This window comes from Salvelinus sp. IW2-2015, linkage group LG14 (genome assembly GCF_002910315.2).
Source record: "Salvelinus sp. IW2-2015 linkage group LG14, ASM291031v2, whole genome shotgun sequence".
Taxonomy (NCBI): Eukaryota; Metazoa; Chordata; class Actinopteri; order Salmoniformes; family Salmonidae; genus Salvelinus; species Salvelinus sp. IW2-2015.
The window spans coordinates 19611879-19634811 of record NC_036854.1 but is presented as its reverse complement, the minus strand read 5'-3'; the positions used below and the strand labels follow the sequence as shown (position 1 = coordinate 19634811).

At 43.0% G+C, this 22933-nt stretch overlaps 1 protein-coding gene across 1 annotated transcript; it reads right to left on the bottom strand.

The window, feature by feature from the left end:
• Nucleotides 1-1964: 1964 nt before the first annotated feature.
• On the bottom strand, nucleotides 1965-4374 carry LOC111972525 (thrombomodulin). The gene has a single exon (XM_023999527.2). The coding sequence runs from the start codon at nucleotides 4192-4194 to the stop codon at nucleotides 2578-2580; it is 1617 nt and encodes a 538-aa protein (XP_023855295.1). The 5' UTR covers nucleotides 4195-4374; the 3' UTR covers nucleotides 1965-2577.
• Between the last annotated feature and the right edge of the window lie 18559 nt (nucleotides 4375-22933).

Below are 22933 nucleotides of genomic sequence, written 5' to 3'. Positions count from 1 at the left end.
CCCCCAAGTGTGTAAACCAATGAGAGTGCCTCGGGCAATATAATTATGGCCTCGTTTGATGTGGCTGAACGATTATCATGAGACCTATTATGTGGCCAGTAAAATTGTTTTAAAGGGGCAATCTGAGATTCAAAAACTGTGACACTTTTGGCAAACAACTGAGGGATGGGGCTGGAGAAATGTAACCACTTTCAAATAGAGAGTACTATGAATGCAAGGACTGACCATCCATGACATTGTAATTACAGTTTTAACCATGTTTTGAAGCTATTTATTTTGGGTTCTGATGGGGTAAGACACCTAAACTTGTGAGTAATTTATAAAATACAGTATGGTCTTCAAGAATCAGAAAATGGATGTAGGCCTACCAATCCCAGTTTCCCCCTTTAAATGTACTTAAGGAGGCTACAATTATTTGACATTTAATAAAGTTGTCATCTAAAAGAACTGTGAGGTCTTAATATGACAGCAATTGTTGCAGACTGGTGCATCAATGAGTAAAGTTGTCTTTGGGAAATGTAACCATTCAAGTAGGCATAGGCCTATCATCTAATTTGTTGAAGTGAACTACGACACCCAAAACAATGTTCTCTGATATCTATCAACAACTATACACGATGCACTTAGAGTAAACATTAAGCTAAAGGTAATAGTTGTGGCTTACCTAAATACGCGTTGAGCCTGTTTACCGGATAGGCTACTCCCTTCGCAGATACTGTAACTCGAAGCACTGTTTTTCATTAACTCCTCCCCTGAAACTGACTGAAATGTTCTTATGCAATCATGTTTGAGAGTTAATTACACAATAATCTGACTGACTTTAATTTAAGTTTTTATAGTCCAGTGGTCTTACAAGTTCAAACCGTCCTCTTGAAACACAAAGGGAAAAAATGTTTTTYTCAAATAGCTCTTTGTTGACTTTWATTTTATTTATTTAACCTTTATTTAACTAGGCAAGTCAGTTAAGAACAAATTCTTATTTACAATGACGGCCTACCCCGGCCAAACCCTAACCCGGGCGATGCTGGGCCAATTGTATGCCGCCCTATGGGACTCCCAATYACGGCCGGTTGTGATACAGCCTGGAATCGAACCAGGGTCTGTAGTGATGCCTCTAGCACTGAGATCAAATCAAATCAAATGAATTTATATAGCCCTTCTTACATCAGCTGATATCTCAAAGTGCTGTACAGAAACCCAGCCTAAAACCCTAAATGGCAAGCAATGCAGGCGGAAAAATACCACTGGTGGGAAAATGCAGATATTTTCCTTATGCAGATTCTAGAATATTCACACGAAAATCTGTTGCCAATTGATTGGAAACCTTGCTATAGTCAATGAAAAAGGGCTGWCTATTAGGCGATAAGGATAAATAAGCGTCATCAGAAAGCAGCCTCTTTCATAGTCCACAAGGGGTCACACTTCACAAAGGATTGGGTATTGTGGTGAGAACGTAAAAGACACACAAATAATGACAATTTAATATACACTACTCTTCAAAAGTTTGGGGTCACTTAGAAATGTCCTTGTTTTTGAAAGAAAAGCAAATGTTTTCCTTTAAAATAACATCAAATTGATCAGAAATACAGTGTAGACATTGTTAATGTTGTAAATGACTATTTACAGCTTTGGTACTATTTAATGAAGCTGCCAGTTGAGGACCTGTGAGGCGTATGTTTCTCAAACTAGACACTCTAATGTACTTGTCCTCTTGCTCAGKTGTGCACCRGGGCCTCACACTCCTCTTTCTATTCTGTTTAGAGACCGTTTGCGCTGTTCTGTGAAGGGAGTAGTACACAGCGTTGTACGAGATCTTCAGTTTCTTGGCAATTTCTCACATGGAMTAGCCTTCATTTCTCAGAACAAGAATAGACTGATGAGTTTCAGAAGAAAGTTATTTGTTTCTGGCCATTTTTAGCCTGTAATCGAACCCACAAATGCTGAACCTCCAGATACTCAACTAGTCTAAAGAAGGACAGTTTTATTGCTTCTTTAATCAGTACAACAGTTTTCAGCTGTGCTAACATAATTGCAAAAAGGGTTTTCTAATGATCAATTAGCCTTTTAAAATTATAAACTTGGATTAACTAACACAACATGCCATTAGAACACAGGAGTGATGGTTGCTGATAATGGGCCTCTGTACGCCTATGTAGATATTCCATCAAAAATCTGCCGTTTCCAGCTACAATTGTCATTTACAACATTAACAATGTCTACACTGTTTTTCTGATCAATTTTATGTTATTTTAATGGACAAAACATGTGCTTTTCTTTCAAAAACAAGGACATTTCTAAGTGACCGCAAACTTTTGAATGGTAGTGTATATATAAAAGAAGAAATTATAATTTGCAAGTTATAGGCCTACTTTGTTATTGGCTTTGGTCACTTAGACAGGTCTGAATTTTCAGTAATGAGATGCTTATGGAGCCATTACATTTATGATAGGTTTACTACAACTGTATGAAATAAAAATATKAAACATTCAAACATCTGATTCTCCTTTGCAGACGTGTAAAAAAGTAATGACAATGAAAATGACAAAGTTATCCAACAAAATATTGATTGTCATATATCTACTGTCTGTCAAATGATAATGTTTTGTACTTATCCATTGTGACTTGTTGCAAATCGTGATTACCAAAATCTTGGCTTTCGAAAGCAATGTCTAAATTACCTCGACGTTTTAGTATCAGGTGAATAAGTACAACCATCACCAAAATAACAATGACAATGCATACTATAATTCCAAGAAGACCCCCAGCCTTTACAGTGGAAGGGCGCTCAGTTGGATGCTTGACAAATGGTGTAAATGGTATGGTAAAACCTGAAACATTTGACGGTTCTCTCTCAACACAATCATTTAAACCAACCGAGTCGAATCCSTCATCACAAGAACACAGGTAACCTCCATACGTATTTGTACAATTATGATGGCACTCACCCATCTCACATTCATCTATGTCAACACAAACTGACTTCCCATTTTTGTCATCGAGTAAGTAACCATTTGGACAGTTGCAATGATGTGGTGTACTTGGGTCACATTCTGGGGAACACTCTGCTAAACAAACGAATTGGCACCGGTTGGTGTCTTCTGTCATTCTTATGAATCCATCCAAACAGGAGCAATTGTAACTGCCTATTGTGTTTGTGCATTCGTGTTCACATGGACCCATGGAGCACTCATCTTCATCGACGCATTTGTCATTTTCGAACACATATCCCTGATGGCATTCGCATTTAAATCCACCAACAGTATTGACACACTTAATGTTATGTCCCGGGCACTGTCTATTATCGATACAATCATCAATGTCTTTGCACTCCTTCCCATCTTCTGCCAGTGCATAACCATGGTGACACATGCAAGTGTAGCTGTCATTTTTTTTTTGGCAGAGATGTGCGCATCCTGTGTCAAGGCAGGGGTCATTTTGCGCATCTTCACATGTGACGTTATTGTCCTGGAGAGTTTTTCCAGGTGGGCAGGTGCATACAGGTATAGTATTAACTGAGGAACAGTCATGCGCACAGCCACCGTTGAATACCTCGCAACCCCACGGTGCTTGTAGCCACTGTTCAGATAGACAGATATACTTCGACCCGATGGATTTGAGCGTTGCAGTGGTTCCGAGGGGTAATGTCAGTAGGTTCTCTCCCTTGAATCCCAACGGGGTCTCATACAGAACTGAATCGTCCCCTTTTACAATTACATGTTGGCAGGGACTGTCAAGTTTATATTCACAAATATATCCATCTACTTTACTTTCGCATGGTTGTTCCTTCCACACAAAGTCGTATTTTGATACCGAAATACATTTTGAAGAACAGACATCATCAAAGCGCCCCCAGTTCTGGAATTTGGTTTCATTATCTCCAGTTATCCACCTGTACCCTCGTAAAAACGATGCTTCGTCGGGGCATTGCCCGCTTGGTAAATGTAAACCAATCCAATAATCTCCTGTATGAATACCAAGTAATATTAAAAGGATGCTATGTGATATCAAAGATCGAACTGTCATTAAATATCCATTATAATTTTCCTCGCAACGTTTTTGAGCGGTTCCAAAGTTAGCTTGGTCCTGGAAAACGGCAAAGCACTGCTCCCCCATGCAGTATCCGAYACGGGGGGGTTCCCCGTTCACTCTCAACAGGAACGTTAGGGCAACGAGTATTGCTACTGTATCCCCCATTTTCTTTAAACAATCTCCTACGCCTCAAACTAAATATCGCATATAATTTAGATGTAGGTTACTCGTCTATTAGGCATGGTTTGAGTAGGAGAATGAACGTTAAGACTGCCGATAACTCCCATTTATATAAGCCTCCCTCCATGTTTTCGATTGATCAAGGAAGGAAATTCCTTTCTRGATGGCGTAGTTGCTGACCAAGAACAAACAAGTTCTCTCTGAACCTGCCTATCATGCTCAGCAACCCGCCACTGGGTAGGTAACAGCTGGGTGAATCAACATTGTTTCCATCTCATTTCAACCCAAAATATCAAATGTGTTGAGGTTGAATCAATGTGGAAAACGAATTAGATTTGCAAAAAGTAATATTTTCACCCAACCATGAACTAAATCTAACATGGCGATTTTTTTTCACGTTGAATTCACGTTAGTTGACAACTCAACCAAATGTAAATCAAACSTAGACATTGAACTGACACGTGCACACGCAACACACACAAGAAATGTATATTTGTAGTAAGCTATAGTCAAATTATGCCCATACGGCAAAACTRGCATTTAAATAAGAAACACATTGAAAACACATCAATGAAATCAAAAACGTAGATAACATCTTTCAGTGATATGCAGTCTAATTTGCTCAGTTCTCTCCTTGTGTTTACATGGTTCTCTCATGAGAATGCCTATTGGGCAGCCAAATGGCACATTCTGAGCTATTACAAATAGACATGAGGACAAGAGGACAAACACATTCTTCATGAGGTGATTTAAACACGTTTTAGGATATATTGGAATACATTAATTCGGAATAATATCTTATTATGCTTGATATTCAGGAACAACTGTGATTATATTGACAACATACACTTCATGGCCAAAAGTATGTGGACACCCCTTCAAATTAGTGGATTCGGCTATATCAGCTAAATTCCCAATCTGGCCCTCATACCATCATTGCCACCTAATAATCCCCAGTTTACAAATTGTCTCATTCATCCTGTTGCTGTAAATGAGAATGTGTTCACCTGGAACAATAAGAGTAAAAATAAATAAAAATAAAGCCACACCCGTTGCTGACAGGTGTATAAAATCGAGCACACAGCCATGCAATCTCCATTGACAAACACTGGCAGTAGAATGGCCCATACCGAAGAGCTCTGTGACTTTCAACGTGGCACTGTCATAGGATGCCAACTTTCCAACAAGTCAGTTTGTCAAATTTCTGCCCTGCTAGAGCTGCCCTGGTCAACTGTAAGTGCTGTTTTTGAAGTGGAAACTTCTAGGARCATCAATGGTTCAGCCTCAAAGTGGTAGGCCTCACAAGCTCACAGAATGTGACCACTGAGTGCTGAAACACGTAGTGCATWAAAATTGTCTGTCCTCGGTTGTAACACTCACAACCGATTTTCCAAAGCAACGTCAGCACAAGAACTCTTCGTCGTGAGTTTCATGTAATGGGTTTCCATTGCCGAGCATCTGCACACAAGCCAAAGATCACCATGCGCAATGCCAAGCGTCGACTGGAAAGGTGTATAGCTCGCTGCCATTGGACTCTGGAGCAGTGAAAATGCGTTCTCTGGAGTGATTTACATTTACATTTACATTTAAGTCATTTAGCAGACGCTCTTATCCAGAGCGACTTACAAATTGGAAAGTTCATACATATTCATCCTGGTCCCCCCGTGGGGAATGAACCCACAACCCTGGCGTTGCAAGCGCCATGCTCTACCAACTGAGCCACACGGGACCAGAATCACGCTTCACCATCTGGCAGTCCGACGGACGAATCTGGGTTTGGCGGATACCGGGAGAACGCTACCTGCCCCAATGCATAGTGCCAAATGTAAAGTTTGGTGGAGGAGGAATAATGGTCTGGGGCTGTTTTTCGTTGTTCATGGTAGGCCTACAATGCATACAATGACATTCTAGGCGATTCTGTGCTTCCAACTTTGTGACAACAGTTTGGGGGAAGGCCCTTTCCTGTTTCAGCATGACAATGCCCACGTGCACATAGCGAGGTCCATACAGAAATGATTTGTTGAGATCGGTGTGGAAGAACTTGACTGGTCTGCGCAGAGCCCTGACCTCATCTCCTCCGAACACCTTTGTGATGAATTGGAACACCAACTGCGAACCAGGACTAATCGCCCAACATCAATGCCCGAACTCACTAACATGCTGACCACACCGGCTGCGTTACGTGCGTGAGCATTGYAAAGTAAATGTACACATTCATGTTATTCAATAATTTCATCCAAACTGCTCGCGCGCGTCAACGAGCGTTTGCGTTGCCAGGCGCTAAAATAGAACGTGGTTCTATTTTTGACGATTAATGAGTTGCAAGTCCCGCCTCTCCCATCTCTTCATTGGTTTTTAGGACCATATACCCACATGGGTGATTGCAAGATGAACTGAGGTCCACAGTCCAGTCCAGTTGGTGGTGGTAATGCACCTTGCCAACCACCATATAAAGTCAGAAGAAGAAGAGGACAACGACTGAAGGAGGAGATATTACTAGAATCTAACTARGTTTCCCCTTTTATCTGTGGATTAATTGTCGGAGTAGAGAACACACGATTTTGTGTGACTCAAAATGGGCCAAAATTCTACAAAGATCCAGGATAAAAAGGACCTTGGTGCATTTCAAGTAAAATAACAACCCAATGTTTACATCCCAGGACAAATTAGCTAGCAACAGCAAGCTAGCTAGCTAAATGGCCATGAATGTTTCATGTGTTTTGACCTGACCCCAAATGAATATAGTTGGTTCAAAGTTCGTTTTGATATTTCAACCTGTGTGTCCTGATCGCGTCAGGACCAAATCAACATGCGATTGTGCACATGGACGCACGTGCCTGGTCTAGTCAGCATGTTATGCTCTTGTGGCTGAATGGAAGCAAGTCCCCGCAGCAATGTTCCAATATCTAGTGGAAAGCCTTCCCAGAARARTGGAGGCTGTTATAGCAGCAAAKGGGGGACCAACTCATGATTTTGGAATAAAACGTTCGATGAGCAGGTGTCTACATACATTTGGTCATGTAGTGATTCTGGGGCTCTCTGTTTGTCTGGGAGGAGTAAGAACATCTCGCTGGAGGGACCCTTCCCAGGGGGAGAGTGTGAGTCATGAGTGACACATTGTGCTACAGGACGTGGAAGGTGGGCTCACTTCCTCTAAGGCCACCCCACAATTCACGGTAGCAGTTGATAGAAACGGCATGCTATTTCAGTGTCTCTGTATTTCCTTTGATAAAAATGGATGAAGTGAGAGAAATGGAGAATGGGGTGGAAGTGAGGTGGCTTTGGCATTCGGGGAAGCAATCTTTTGTTCATGCAATGGAAACAAAATCTGTCTAACCCTCTCATTTGATTAGGCCTAATGTGTCTTCATGACGAAGAGGTCGTCACGATGAAGTCCATTACGGACATTGTATGATAAGTAGTGGCGCTTGTGAATTATTGATGGCTTCTTGATATACCAGGGATTTCTTTTCTTCTCTATTTTGCATATCTATTTGATAAAACTTACTAGTGAAAACTTCCAAATGTGTCTGCAGCAGAATGTTTATTTTGGGAAAATCAAAGATATCCAGAACGGAAGAAACAGTGCCTGTTCTTTCCAACACTTACTTGGCTTGTGTTTGCATAGCCACATTCTGACACAGCCAGTTCCGTCGTTGCTGGTGCCACCAATAACATATCTGAAGCATATCATTGAGTAAACAGTACCTCAAAAGGGACCAGTTCTTTGTGGCCACAGGGTACAACAGTCTTTTATCTGTGATGGAGGAAATGGGAGGTCTTCCCCTGCAGGGTGTAGCTGAGCATGAGGAGAAAGGGAGGAGGTCTGTACCGATAACCTTCTCTGTGCCACACACCCTCCCGGGAGTGATTTCTCTCTGAGTAAGCATTGTCAGAAGAGGCCATATCATGGGTGAGATGAGATGGCTACTCCAAACCAACTCTACATTGATGATAACCTTTATGGAAATGGTCGAAATKACCTTGAAAAAGATTCCCTCATGTTGTTGTCAATGGAAAAATATAGACTGTGGAGGATGAAAGAAGACATTTATATATTTATTAAAGAATATGAAGACATGCCATATTGAAAACTTGAAACTTCACAATTTTGTCTTAACAAAAACATTGCATTTTAGGAGCAGCAATTTGCAATCTGCTCATAACTTGCAGTTATGTAATTTGACACAAATTTGACACAGAAATGTACCATGTGTAATGAATACATGAAAAGTCTTACTCACTCACGTTTATGTTGGGATTGTCCAACCCAGAAACCACGTAATATGATTCTAGCGAAATTCTTCTCAAAATTATTTGGCATGCCTCATGCTATTGCTATTGGACTCAACCCAGCCAGTCATATTTTGGTATTCTGTCTGCCACAGCCTAAGCTTACCTTGCTTTGCTTTGTTGACCCTCTCTGACCCTCTTTGACCCTCTGCCTCAAGGAACTCACTGCGAGGATATTGTGTTTCGCTGCCTGAGAGGCACAGATAATAATTGTAGTGTAAATCGTGTCCTGTGTTAGAACGGGAGGAAAGGTAGATCCACCGCCTCAATGGCAGGAAATGGCCTCACAGGACTCTTAGATCACATCACTCCTTCACAGCTCACTCAAGTTTAAACAAGAAAAATACCACGCGTCTTCATCGAACCCCCCCCCCCCCCCCCCCACCTAGCAACTGTCCCAAAACTGTCCCACTGGTCAATAGAAAAATACACTGAGGTAGGTGTAACGTGAAAATATTAGCAAATATTTAATCTATTATATAGTGTAATAGTTAATCTTGACAATGGTGTTTTGAAAGCAATATTTACGGTCATGACAAGTTTGCAAGTTTATATTGTAGTAATACTGTATGAGTAGCCGAAGTTTAGCAAAAAGTCCAGTAAGTGTGAAAACCTTGTTAGCAACAGAGCTTGCTCAGCATGAAGATAAGTTCATCAGAGATGATGAAGGGATTTCAAAAGAAATCAGAACTGACTGCATGGGTGTCAAACGTGAGCTTAAGCCTGGAGCAGGGTTATTATAATTTTACCCTATGGTCCGGAGCCTTCTGGTTTTCTGTTCTACCTGATAATTAATTGCACACTCGTGTCCCAGGTCTAAATCAGTCCCTGATTAGAGGGGAACAATTAAAGAATGCAGTGGAACTGGCTTTGAGGTCRAGAGTTGAGTTGGAAGGGCTTAGAGATTAGTCTTCAGGTCTCAGGCAATGTTAATCATCAAGTGAGTGAACTTCACCTAACTTAAACCCATGGAGGCTTTCATGGGTTTAATAAATAATAAATAATAAACTAATGTTTATTAGTTCAAAATACACAACCTAGACTCAAACAAAAGTGAGTTTGGAAAAATGGTGGTTAATGGACAACAAATTCCATCTCTTGGGTAGGCTGAGTTCAGATTTTATCCCTGGGGGTTTGAGTCTCAGAATCCGGTCATTGTTAATCTTTTCCTAGATCTCAGTGAGACTGTTGAATTGAAGGAGATGGACGGGGACAGAGTGGATGTTCAGTTAGAACATAGCCTGTGGTGGAATGTGTTTTCAGAGACAGACAGCCCTGAGATTGTAAAATAGGGCTTCTCCAATTGGAAATCGCACAGAGCCTCTAGTTTTTGCCAGATTTTGTTTACTACTGAGAAAATAACTGAGAGGTTTGGTGTACAACAGGATGGTTTATTGACCTATGTATAAACACATTGGAATGTGTTTCCAGCAATTGTTTTGTGTCACTCGGTACATGCAAAGAGAAGGGATATTTAAATCAGGCTGATAGAACTCCAGGGACAGGAAAACAAACCCTGACATGTCGTAGCATTTGCTTGCATCCTACCTAAACAGACTACTGGTAGTTGCAGGCAAACCCATGTAGTAACTTTGAGGGTGGAGTCGGTAGACAAGTAGATAGAGGTGTAAGATCTTAATTTGATCACTCTTTTGTTGCTCAGAATCTTCCTGCACAACAGAAAATGCAAACTTGTTGTGTATTTGAGTTTTTATAAAGCTTCTAAAGTTTGTAATTTTCACTTGATTTGCCCTAATGAAAAATGTATCAATTCCTACAAAAATGTCCATTATTTATAATCCACATAATAATTCACATTATTTTCCTGTTGTAGCAAACTGGCTCAAATTAAGATCTTACATCTGTTAAACTGAGTTCCGAATAATTTAGTTTGTGGTCTCGTAGTTAAAGTGCCAATCTGCAGTTCAAACGATGTAACCACTCTCCAATTCATAGACAGAGCTATGGATGCAGGGACTGGCCATCCATGGTATGACAATTATAGTTTTAACCATGTTTTGAGGCTGTACAGTGTTTGTTTGTTTACATGCACACACACATAAAACACAGGCAGGTAGGCAGGGAGACTGACACAACACAAACACACATTACACACCACACATTCACACTCACACAGACACACTTTTACACTCATCATTTCCTGCTGCTGCTCTATTCTTTATTTTACCGTATTATTATCCATCCTGATTCCGTCACTTTACTCTGCCTTCATGTACATATCTACCTCAAATACCTCTGCACATTGACCTGGTACTGGTACTCCCTGTATGTAGCTCCATTCTTGTGTATTTTCTTCCTCGTGTTACTATTTTTTTATTTTTTTTTTTATTTTTTTAAATCTGCATTGTTGGGAAGAGCTGGTAAGCAAGAATTTCTTGGTAAAGTCTACACCAGTTGTTTTCGGCGCATGTGACAAATAAAATGTGATTTCATTTGGTTTGCATTTACATTGTTTACAAACATTGGAGTAAAACAAGCATATATTTTGGGTTCTGATGGGGTATGACAGTTGAACAGGCGCATGAGGCATTTATAAATTAGATACTTCAAGAATCAAGGGGTATAAATCATTTATTTAAAAGTAAAAAAACGATGTACCAATCCCAGTTTTCACCTGGTATGTTTACTAGCCTCTTCAAAGGACTTTAACTTGCAACCTTAAATCAATGCTTACTAGATCCAAGCAGTGTCACACCATGTTCAGGTTTCTCTTGCATTAGATATGACTAAAACCCTGAGATTTTCCTGACCACATAAACTGAACAGGAATAGCCTATAACTAGGGCCCTAACAATGTTTTTCCTGGGCAGGCAATTCTTTCCCCATAGACATTCATTTTCCTGGACATTACTTAGTCATCATTAATGAGAATATTTCTCCTCAGCCTTCCTTGCTGCACACTGTTCCCATCCGCCCTGAGCCCTGCGCACGAGGGACAGAAATACACCTACTGTAAAAAATATGCCTTCCTCAGGGCTGGCCAGTCTGGCATGGTGACAGGAATATTATGAACTTGAGGCAACCCCTGTTACAATAACAAACACACTGTGTATACAAAAGTATGTTGACACCTCTTCAAATTGGTGGATTTGGCTATTTCAGCCACACCCATTGCTGACAGGTGTATAAAATTTGAGCACACAGCCATGCAATCTCCATAGACATACATTATCAGTAGAATGGCCTTAGTGAAGAGATCAATGACTTTCAAAGTGGCACCGCCATAGGATGCCACCTTTCCAAAAAGTCAGTTCGTCAAAGTTCTGCCCTGCTAGAGCTGCCCCAGTCTGTAAGTGCTGTAAGTGCTGTTATTGTGAAGTGGAAACATCTAGGAGCAATCACTGCTCAGCCGCRAAGTGGTAGGCCACACAAGCTCACAGAATGGGACTGCTGAGTGCTGAAGTGCGTAGCACATAAAAATAATCTGTCCTCAGTTGCAACACTCATTACTGAGTTCCAAACTGCCCTTGGAAGCAACATCTGCATAACAACTGTTCGTTGGGAGTTTCATGAAATGTGTTTCCATGGGAGAGCCACCACACACAAGCCTAAGATCACCATGCGCATGCCAAGCGTCGGCKGGAGTGATGGTAAGCTTTCTGCCATTGGACTCTGGAGTAGTGGAAATGCGTTCTCTGGAGTGATGAATCACGCTTAACCATCTCACAGTCCGATGGATGTATCTGTGTTTGGCGGATGCCAGTGCCAACTAAAGTTTGGTGGAGGAGGAATAATGGACTGGGGCTGGCCCCTTAGTTGCAGTGAAGGGAAATCTTAATGCTACAGCATACAATGGAATTCTAGATGATTCGGTGTGGAATAAGTTGACTGGCCTGCACAGAGCCCTGACCTCAACCCCATCGAACACCTTTGGGATGAATTGGAATGCCAACTGCAAGCCAGGCCTAATCGCCCAACATCAGTGCCTGACCTCATTACTGCTCTTGTGGCTGAATGGAAGAAAGTCCCTGCAGCAATGTTACAACATCTAGTGGAAAGCCTTCCCAGAAGAGTGGAGGCTGTTATAGCATCGCATGGGGGACCAACTCCGTATTAATGCCCTTGATTTTGGAATGAGATGTTCGACGAGCGGGTGTCCACATACGTTTGGCCATGTAGTGTATGACTGGACCTCATCTGGACCCTGCACAACACTTCAACTCTCAAGTAGTAGATGAGGGGCACTCATAGTCCAAACAACACATTATTTCAGATGCTAGAAAGTCACCATTCACAAACACCAGCACTCAATGGTTTTCGACAACTAAGAATAACATTCTTATGATATGGCAGGGAAGGGTCAAAAGGCTGCATACACAGCACTGATGATTTGCATTTTTTGTACCAGATCCTGTATGTTTGTCACAAGACTAGTGGATTGAAGAAGTGAAATGTTCTATTCCAATTTTTTGGACATGTTTGCATAAATATGACCTGTCATTCCGTAACGCTTGACCCCTCTCCGTGTACGCCTGGGAAGATTTTGCCCTGAACAGGGAGGCCTAGTTAACCGCTACGTAACCCACATTCTAATTTTTAGCAAATTTATTCAAAATAAACAACTGAAATCATATTTATATAAGTATTCAGACCCTTTACTCAGTACTTTGTTGAAGCACCTTTGACAGCGATTACAGCCTCAAGTCTTCTTGGGTATGWTGCTTCAAGTTTGGCACACCTGTATTTGGGCTGTTTCCCCCATTCTTCTCTGCAGATCTTCTCAAGCTCTGTCAGGTTGGAGGGGGCACGTCGCTGAACAGCAATTTTCAGGTTTCAGCAGAGATGTTCGATCGGGTTCAAGTCCGGTCTCTGGCTGGGACACTCAAGGACATTGAGACTTGTTCCGAAGCCACTCCTGCATTGTCTTGGCTGTGTGCTTAGGGTCGTTGTCCTGTTGGAAGTTTAACCTTTGCCACCGTCTGAGGTCCTGAGCACTCTGGAGCAGGTCTTCATCAAGGATCTCTCTGTACTTTCCTCAGTTCATCTTTCCTTCAACCCTGACTTGTCTCCCAGTCCCTGCCACTGAAAAACATCCCCACATCATGATGCTGCCAACACCATGCTTCACCGTAGGGATGGTGCCAGGTTTCCTCCAGACGTGACCCTTGGAATTCAGGCCAAGGAGTTCAATCTTGGTTTCATCAGACCAGAGAATCTTGTTTCTCATGGTCAGAGTCCTTGGGTGGATTTTTTGCAAACTCCAAGCAGGCTGTGATATGCCTTTTACTGAGGAGTGGCTTCCGTCTGGCCACTCTACTATAAAGGCCTGTTTGGTGGCATGCTGCAGAGATGGTTGTCCTTCTTGAAGGTTCTCCCATCTCCACAGAGGAACTTTGGAGTTCTGTCAGGGTGACCATCAGGTTCTTGGCCCTTCTCCCCCGATTTCTCAGTTTGGCCAGGCGACCAGCTCTAGGAAGAGTCTTGTAGTCCATGCCCCGACGAATTGAGGCTGTTCTGAGGGCTAAAGGGGGTGCAACTCAAWATTAGGAAGGTGTTCCTAATGTTTTGTACACTCAGTGTATATGGAGGTGTGCATGCAAGTATGTTCACATGTTTGCTATGTGTGTTAATGAAGCAGGCACTTTGTTATAAAGCAAAGCATGCTGCTTTTATAGGGTGACAGATAAATTAGTTGTTACATAAACCAAACCCCCAACGCTTGGCCCTGAGTTTGATATGGTCTTGTTTTCTACACAACACAGTGGTTCCTTTCCCCTGTGTTTATGTTCTCCTRCTTATCTCAAATCAGGAGGAACCTGCAACCCTGTCGACACCCCAGCCCAGACACTGTCCTGCTGAGAAATACACTCTGCTGTTACAAGCCAATGCAAAAGGGGGACTTTCACTTAAGAGTCCCCTGCCTTTCCATGACTCTGCGTGAATAGTTTTAGGTTTGATGATTCAAGTCATATGGTGCTGTTTCGCTCAAGTTCCAGACTGCTTTTTATGATGCCAACTAGGTTCTGTTTCAACAGACAACTTTTTCCTGTTGTATCTTGTCACAAGCGCCGAATATAACAGGTGTGGACCTTACAGTGAAATGCTTATTTACAAGCCCACAATGCAATTTTTTTTTAATAATCAAAAAGACAAAAAAATATACTAAATTAAAGAAAATAAAAAATACCTAAACATTTTTTTATATAATAAATAAATATAATAAAAACATATATATATTTTTTAAAGTTACAAATAATTAAAGAGCAGCAGTAAAATAACAATAGTGAGGCTATATACAGGGGGTAACGGTGCGGAGTCAATGTGCGGGGGCACGGGTTAGTCGAGGTAATATGTACATGTAGGCAGAGTTATTAAAGTGACTATGCATAGATAATAACAGAAAGTAGCTGCTGATGCAACCAGTCAGGATGCTCTCGATGGTGCAGCTGTTGAACGTTTTCAGGATCTGAGGACCCATGCCAAATCTTTTCAGTCTCCTGAGGAGGAATAGGTTTTGTCATGCCCTCTTCACAACTGTTTTAGTGTGCTTGGACCATGTTAGTTATGTCGACACCAAGGAACTTGAAGCTCTCAACCTGCTCCACTACAGAATGATGGTGTTGGAGTCGTGCCTGGCCGTGCAGTCATGAGTGAACAGGGAGTACAGGAGGGGACTCAACACACACCCCTGAGGGGTCCCAGTGTTGGGGATCAGCGTAGTGGGTGTGTTACCTACCCTTACCACCTGGGGCGGCCCGTCAGGAAGTCCAGGATCCAGTTTGTCCAGGTGGGAAAGGGCAGTGTGGAGTGCAATAGAGATTACATCCTCTGTGGATCTGTTGGGTCGGTATGTGAATTGGAGTGGGTCTAGGGTTTCTGGGATAATGGAGTTAATGTGAGCAATAACCAGCCTTTCAAAGCACTTCATGGCTACAGACGTGAGTGCTACGGGTCAGTAGTCATTTAGGCAGGTTACCTTAGTGTTCTTGGGCACAGGGACTATGGTGGTCTGCTTGAAACATGTTGGTATTACAGATTCACTCTAGAAGAAAAATAAACGCACACCTATTTAGGCGAGGTGCTGGCTAGCGGAGTAGAAAACTTGAAAATAAAGGAGAGCCGCACACTCTGGGAGCTCAGATGCAAATATTTAATATCCAAGAGTGTGCKGCTCTCCTTTATTTTCAGGTATTACAGACTCAGTCAGGGACAGGTTGGTCAGCGCATGCTCGGAGTACACGTTCTGGTAATCCGTCTGGCCCTGGGGCCTTCTGAATGTTGACCTGTTTAAAGTTCTTACTCACATCGGCTGCGGACAGCATGATCACACAGTTGTCCAGAACAGCTGATGTGCTCATGCATGTTTCAGTGCCTTGAAGCAAGCATAGAAGTAATTTAGCTCGTCTGGTAGGCTCGTGTCACTGGGCAGCTCTYGGCTGTGCTTGCCTTTTTATAGTCTGTACTAGTTTGCAAGCCAATCTACATCAACAAGGGTCGGTAGTACGATTCAATCTTAGTTCTATATTGACGCATTGCCTGTTTGATGGTTTGTCGGAGGGCATAGCGKAATTTGGTATAAGCTTCCARGTTAGAGTCGCGCTCCTTGAAAGCGGCAGCTCTACCCTTTAGCTCAGTGTGGATGTTGCCTGTAATCCATGGCTTCTGGTTGAGGTATGTATGCACAGTCACTGCGGAGATGGCGTCATCGAAGCACTTGTTGATGAAGCCAGTGACTGATGTGGTGCACTCCTCATCAGAAGAATCCCGGGATCATATTCCAGTCTGTGCTAGCAAAACAGTCCTGTAGCTTAGCATCTGCTTCATCTGACCACTTTTTTATTGATCTAGTCACTTGTGCTTCCTGCTTTAATTTTTGCTTGTAAGCGGGAATCAGGAGGATAGAATTATGGTCAGATTTGCCAAATGGAGGGCGAGGGAGTTTTGTACGCATCTCTGTGTATGGAGTAAAGGTGGTCTAGAGTTTTTTCCCCCTTCTGGTTTCACATTTAACATGCTGGTAGATATTTGGTAAAACGGATTTAAGTTTCCCTGCATTAAAGTCCCCGTTATCTAGGCACGCCGCCTCTGGATGAGCATTTTCCTATTTGCTTATGGCGGTATACAGCTCATTGAGTGCGGTCTTAGTGCCAGCATCGGTCTGTGGTGGTATGTAGACGGCTACGAAAAATAGAGATGAAAACTCTCTTGGTAGATAAGCTGGTCTACAGCTTATCATGAGATACTCTACCTCAGGCGAAGAAAACCTCAAGATTTCCTTAGATATTGTGCACCAGCTGTTGTCTACAAATATACATAGAGTTTTTAATGTCCCGTTGGTAGTTTAATCTTGCTCGTAGGTCATCGATTTTATTTTCCAATGATTGCACGTTGCCCAATAGAATGGATGGCAGTGGGGGTTTACTCGCTCACCTACGAATTCTCAGAAAGAAGTCTTCTCTTCACACAAATGACGGTGTCACGACTTCAGCCGAAGTCGGTTCCTCTCCTTGTTCGGGCGGCGCTCGGTGGTCGGCGTCGCCGGTGTACTAGCCATCGCCGATCCACTTTTCATTTTCCATTTGTTTTGTCTTTGTTTCTACACACCTGTTTTTCATTCCCCTAATTATTGTTGATGTATTTAACCCTCTGATTCCCCCATTGTCACGTCCGTCAAAAGGAGYGGACCAAGGCGCAGCGTGCGTAGAGTTCCACATACTTTATTACAAAGTGAAACTTAACAAAAACAACAAAGAATCAACGAACGTCCAGTACAGCGCGCACTAAGACACTAACTGAAAACAAAACAATATCCCACAAACGCAGGTGGGAAAAGGACTACATTAAGTATGATCCCCAATTAGAGGCAACGATAATCAGCTGCCTCCTATTGGGAACCATACTCACACCAACATAGAAATATAGTACTAGAACACCCCCTAGTCACGCTCTGACCTACTGCACCATAGAGAACCCCAAGGGCTCTCTATGGTCAGGGCGTGACACCCATGGTGTTGTGCGTGATTGTTATTGTCATGTTCGGTAATGTTGGTGACTGGTTATTTCGACAGGTGCTGTTTTTGCCCGTTGCGTAAAAATTGATATTTGTGTTTGGGCAAGTGTAGTGTTGTACCTTGCACCATTCATTATTCTGAGTAAAGTTACGTTGCTCCCAATTCTCTGCTCTCCTGCACCTGACTGCATACACCAGCTACACCCAGCATTATGACAGAATCCCGCACCCATGAGGATATGGAGTCAGCAGGAGCAGACAACCCCGTATTAGGGGTCGAGGAGCGCGTCCAGCAGCATGCGGCCATGCTGCAACATCTCGGCACCGTCATGGAWCGAGTCCTGCAGACGATGGATCACTGGGAGAGAAGAGGAGTGCCTCCAGCGCCTCCGCCTACACCACCAATGGCACCACTACCCACCCCTCCTTCACCTGGTCCCAGTGGGATTCGGCTCGCTCTTCCGAGGGAGTATGATGGGAYGGCTTCGGGATTCCAGGGGTTCTTACTCCAGCTGKAGCTTTACTTGGCTACCATTCACCCGGCTCCCTCGGGCCGTGAGAGCATGTCCGCCCTTGTCTCCTGCCTCTCAGGGAAAGCCCTGGAGTGGGCCAACGCCGWATGGGGGGAAGGAGAAGTGGTGTTGGACCAATTCGAGGAGTTCGACCACCCACCTGAGGGTAGAGCGTCGGGTGAGCGGCTTTTTCAACTTAGGCAGGAGACGAGGAGCGCACAGGAGTTTGCGTTGGACTTTCGGACCCTGGCCGCCAGCGCGGTATGGAATGACAGGGCCCTGATTGATCACTACCATTGTAGTTTGCGTGAGGACGTCCGTAGGGAGTTGGCCTGCAGGGACACCCCACTCACCTTTGACCAGCTGGTGGTCATGTCCATCCGGTTGGATAACCTGCTGGCTACCGGCGGACGTCCAGATCGGGGTCTGTTGGTTCCATCCCCCAGCACCACCGCTGCAACGCCCATGGAGATGGGAGGTGCTGCACTTAGGGCGACCGGAGGAGGGGCCGTTCCATGCACCATCTGTGGCCGCAGAGGGCACACTGCCGGTCGGTGCTGGGGAGGTTCCTCTAGGAGTCGAGGCAGCAGGCAGGGCACTCTCGTGTCACCCCAGGTGAGTSGKCACCAGGCTTACCCAGAGCCCCCTGATGCTCACATGTTTTTGTTTATTAATTTTCCTGATTTTCCCCCGCATTCCCAGCATAAGGCGCTTGTAGATTCAGGCGTAGCTGGGAATTTTATTGACAGATGATTTGCYCATAGTTTAGGGATCCCCATTGTTCCTGTGGACATGCCCTTCCCTGTACACGCCCTAGATAGTCGACCATTAGGGTCAGGGCTAATTAGGGAGGCCACCGATCCACTGGGCATGGTTACGCAGGAGGGTCACAAGGAGAGAATCAGTCTCTTCCTTATTGATTCTCCTGCGTTTCCCGTGGTGCTGGGCTTACCCTGGTTGGCCTGTCATGATCCCACTATTTCGTGGCAACAGAGGGCTCTCAAGGGGTGGTCAGGAAAGTGCTTTGGGAGGTGTTTAGGGGTTTCCGTCGGTGCTACTATGGTGGAAAGTCCAGACCAGGTCTCCACCGTGCGCATCCCCTCAGAATTTGCCGATTTGGCTCTCGCCTTCTGTAAAAAGAAGGCGACTCAATTACCACCCCATCAACGGGGGGATTGTGCGATAAATCTCCTGGTAGACGCAGCACTTCCCAGGAGTCACGTGGATCCCCTGTCGCAAGAGGARACGGCGTCTATGGAAACATATGTCCCCGAATCTCTGGGGCAGGGGTACATTCGGCCCTCCACTTCACCTGCCTCCTCGAGTTTATTTTTTGTGAAGAAGAAGGATGGAGGTCTGCGCCCGTGCAATGACTATCGAGGTCTCAATCAAATCACGGTGAGGTACAGTTACCCGCTACCTCTTATTGCCACGGCGATTGAGTCAATGCACGGGGYGTGCTTCTTCACTAAACTGGATCTCAGGAGCACGTACAACCTGGTGCGTATCCGGGAGGGAGAAGAGTGGAAGACGGCGTTTAGTACCACATCAGGCCATTATGAGTACCTCGTCATGCCGTACGGGTTGATGAATGCTCCATTAGTCTTCCAATCCTTTGTAGACAAGATTTTCAGGGACCTGCACGGGCAGGGTGTAGTGGTGTATATCGATGACATTCTGATATACTCCGCTACACGCGCCGAGCATGTGTCCTTGGTGCGCAGGGTACTTGGACGACTGTTGGAGCATGACCTGTACGTGCCAAACAACGCAAAAAAACAAAACAAAATTAAACAGTTTAACCAACTGTTTTATTTTGTTCGTTTTTTTTGCGTTGTTCGTAACTTATTTTTTAAGCACGTAAAACATCAGCCATCCTTTCCGGCATCATTCTACTATAGAGTAGACTATTGTGAAGGCAACGTTACAATTACCTTTAGACAATAAACTGAAGTCTTAAAAATGTCTATGTTTGATGGCAATATTCCATAAATTAAGACATTCTGGAAATGGTCCATAGGCTTGTTACTGGGAATGTTGTGGTTATCTGTAAGCATTGTTGTCATCAGGGATTGTTTCTTTCTGCCGTGCATCATCTTGCTGTGTGCCAGTGGACACATTTCGGCTGATCGGATCTGATCAGGAGCAGTGAGTAAATAGTGAGTATGTATCTGATGATGTCACAGAGGAGGAAAACCCACAGATTGTATGTGTTACTAGCCTATACAGATGGTATTATGGCATCTTTGAGATGTCACAATGTGGATAAATCATTCACGAAATGATCATCATCATCACAATTTGGCAAGTACAGCCATGCTTATTCTCCTACTTTCTCACTACAGCATATGTCCCCAGTGTCACGCCCTGACCTTAGAGAGCCTTTTTATTTCTCTATTTGGTTAGGTCGGGGTATGATTTGGGTTGGCAATCTATATGTTCTATTTCTTTGTTGGCCGGGTATGGTTCCAAATCAGAGGCAGCTGTCTATCGTTGTCTCTGATTGGGGATCATACTTAGGCAGGCTGTTTTCCACCTTAGTTTGTGGGATCTTGTTTTTGCATAGTTACTATGTAGCCTGCAGAACGTTACGTTTGTTTATATTTTGTTGTTTTTTGGTGTTCATCAATAAAGAAAGATGTACGCTTACCACGCTGCACCTTGGTCTAATCCTTCCATCAACGAACGTAACACACAGTGCCCTTTGCCATAATGTTATTTTCCACTCCGCTGGCGATCTTGTCAATTTATGTCACACAAGACTCATAGTAAGATTAAGATAGTAATAACAAGAAGTTTGTAGTCCAAATGTGGCCAAACGACTCCTCTCACAGACCAATCCTTGGTTACAAGGGATTGACATTTCAACATTAATCCAGTCATTTACACTTAGGGATATACACCGTCTCACATTTGGTCCAAAAACATGACTGAATAATTACATAATTTTCGTCTGCATTACCTGTCATCTTTTCTGTTTACGAGAATGTACATTGGGTTGGTCAGTGATTCACTATTGCTTTGGGCACTAGGAGGAAAATGTGATTAGGTACAGTATATATGTTTGGTGTGCCTTAGACTTAATAGATTATTACACTCAAAGTTTATTACAGAAGAGCATTGTTTATGTCTTGATGACTTGATTGAAACCCCATTAAAACTTTAAACAATGATTTCCCCCAATGCTCTCGTTATTTTAGCTCTGGCTTGAGATTTCCGTTATATTGTGTGTGTGTGGAGGGAAATGGCCATTTTGGCCTGACAATCACATTGTCATTTCCAATTAATGTCCTTTGGGTGTTGTCTTTGGCAATGACAAGTAAACCCATTGAAACGTTAGAAAAGTAACCTTTTTAATAGTTTTTGCCAGTGTTCCACCCTGTCACTCGCTGCCCTCGCAGTGCCAAAGACCTTGAGCCTGTAAGCCTGAGTGATTGTGCCATTTCTGGCAATACAAAAAGTAACAATAGTATTTCAATACTTGTTAGTCAACATGCTAAGGGTGAGAAAGTTAATGAAGTAAGCCACCTCTTTCCTCACAAAGTCTCCAGTCACATTAAACTTGGCCAGTTGGATGTGCTTTATTGACTGATGATTGGAGAGGAAATTGTGTTTTGTACATATTACACCACATCCTCAAGCATCCCTATGCCAAGGTATTGTTTGCATGGGCATGGAAATCAACCTGTATTGGGGGTGATAAAGATGAAAATAAAATGCTCAACTCAATAAATTAACTCTTTGTACTCATAATATTTATGAGGAGCTGACAGGCTGATTGAGTCCCCATTGCTTAAAACGTTGACCATTGTTACTGTGCACCCTATCAGAATATGTTTTATGTAATATATCCTGCAACTGTATTGACAGAATGTTAACACACTTACAGTAGGTTGTTCAAATGTAAATAATTTATTTTTCAAAAAAAAAAAGAAAAAAGTCTGTTCAAAACCGTCTGTTCATTTATACGAAAAAAACTACTCTCTGAAGAACAGAGGTTAGTGACTTGGCTCAAAATTGTCTCCATATAAAATGTTCAAAATACCAGAGCTTTGGAAATGATTCCATGCAGTCTAGATGCATATCTGAGCTTCATTCATCCCTGTGTTTCATTTTGTGACTAAGAAATSAGTAAGGAGACGGTGGAGACCAATAACAGAATTTGCCCTAATACCGTGTTTGAAGCTAGAACATGGCAGTATCAGCCAATTTGAGTCTGTAACCTGCTATTTGCTCTCATGAAGTTATTTTTTAAATGACAGACTTCAGATCAGCAGCCTAACGTTTCTTGTGAAGACTTTTTAACTACAACTTCACTGGAGCGATTATGGTTGAATTCCTGTAACCGTTGCTGCCTCCTTGAGATTGTGAGAACAGCCCATAAATGGATAAGTGTATACTGTGGCAGGCAGAATTTGCTCTGGCTTCCATGTAAATGCCAAAAGAGCACTTCATTTATGCCCTCCCCTCCCTCCAATTATAAATAATAAATTATGGTCTTTGATGTTAAGGTCATAACAACTCCAACTCACCCTAACTTACTACACTACTCAGTGAGTTTCTGACATATTGTGTGTGTTTCATTGGACATACGGTATACTACACAGTACATTCACATATGAATTGTTACATATAATGAGGTAATAATAGCATGACATTAGAAACAGCTGCAGACACTCCTCAAGTCACATACACACACCATTAGCGTTGACACTATGTTCTTCTAGAGAGAGAGAGAGGGTGTGCGTGTGAGAGAGAGAAGGTAGAATGAGCTCTTGTAAACATTCATGAGAAGTTACATCCACTATTTATTTATATATTTTAATTTTGAAACAGGAAATTCCTTCCTTTGCTTCTCAGGGCCGTTGCCACCCTCACAATCAGCCACAGTCAATCATAATCTGTTATATCACTGCAGTCCATCCAGCTTCTCTGATTTGAATCTGTC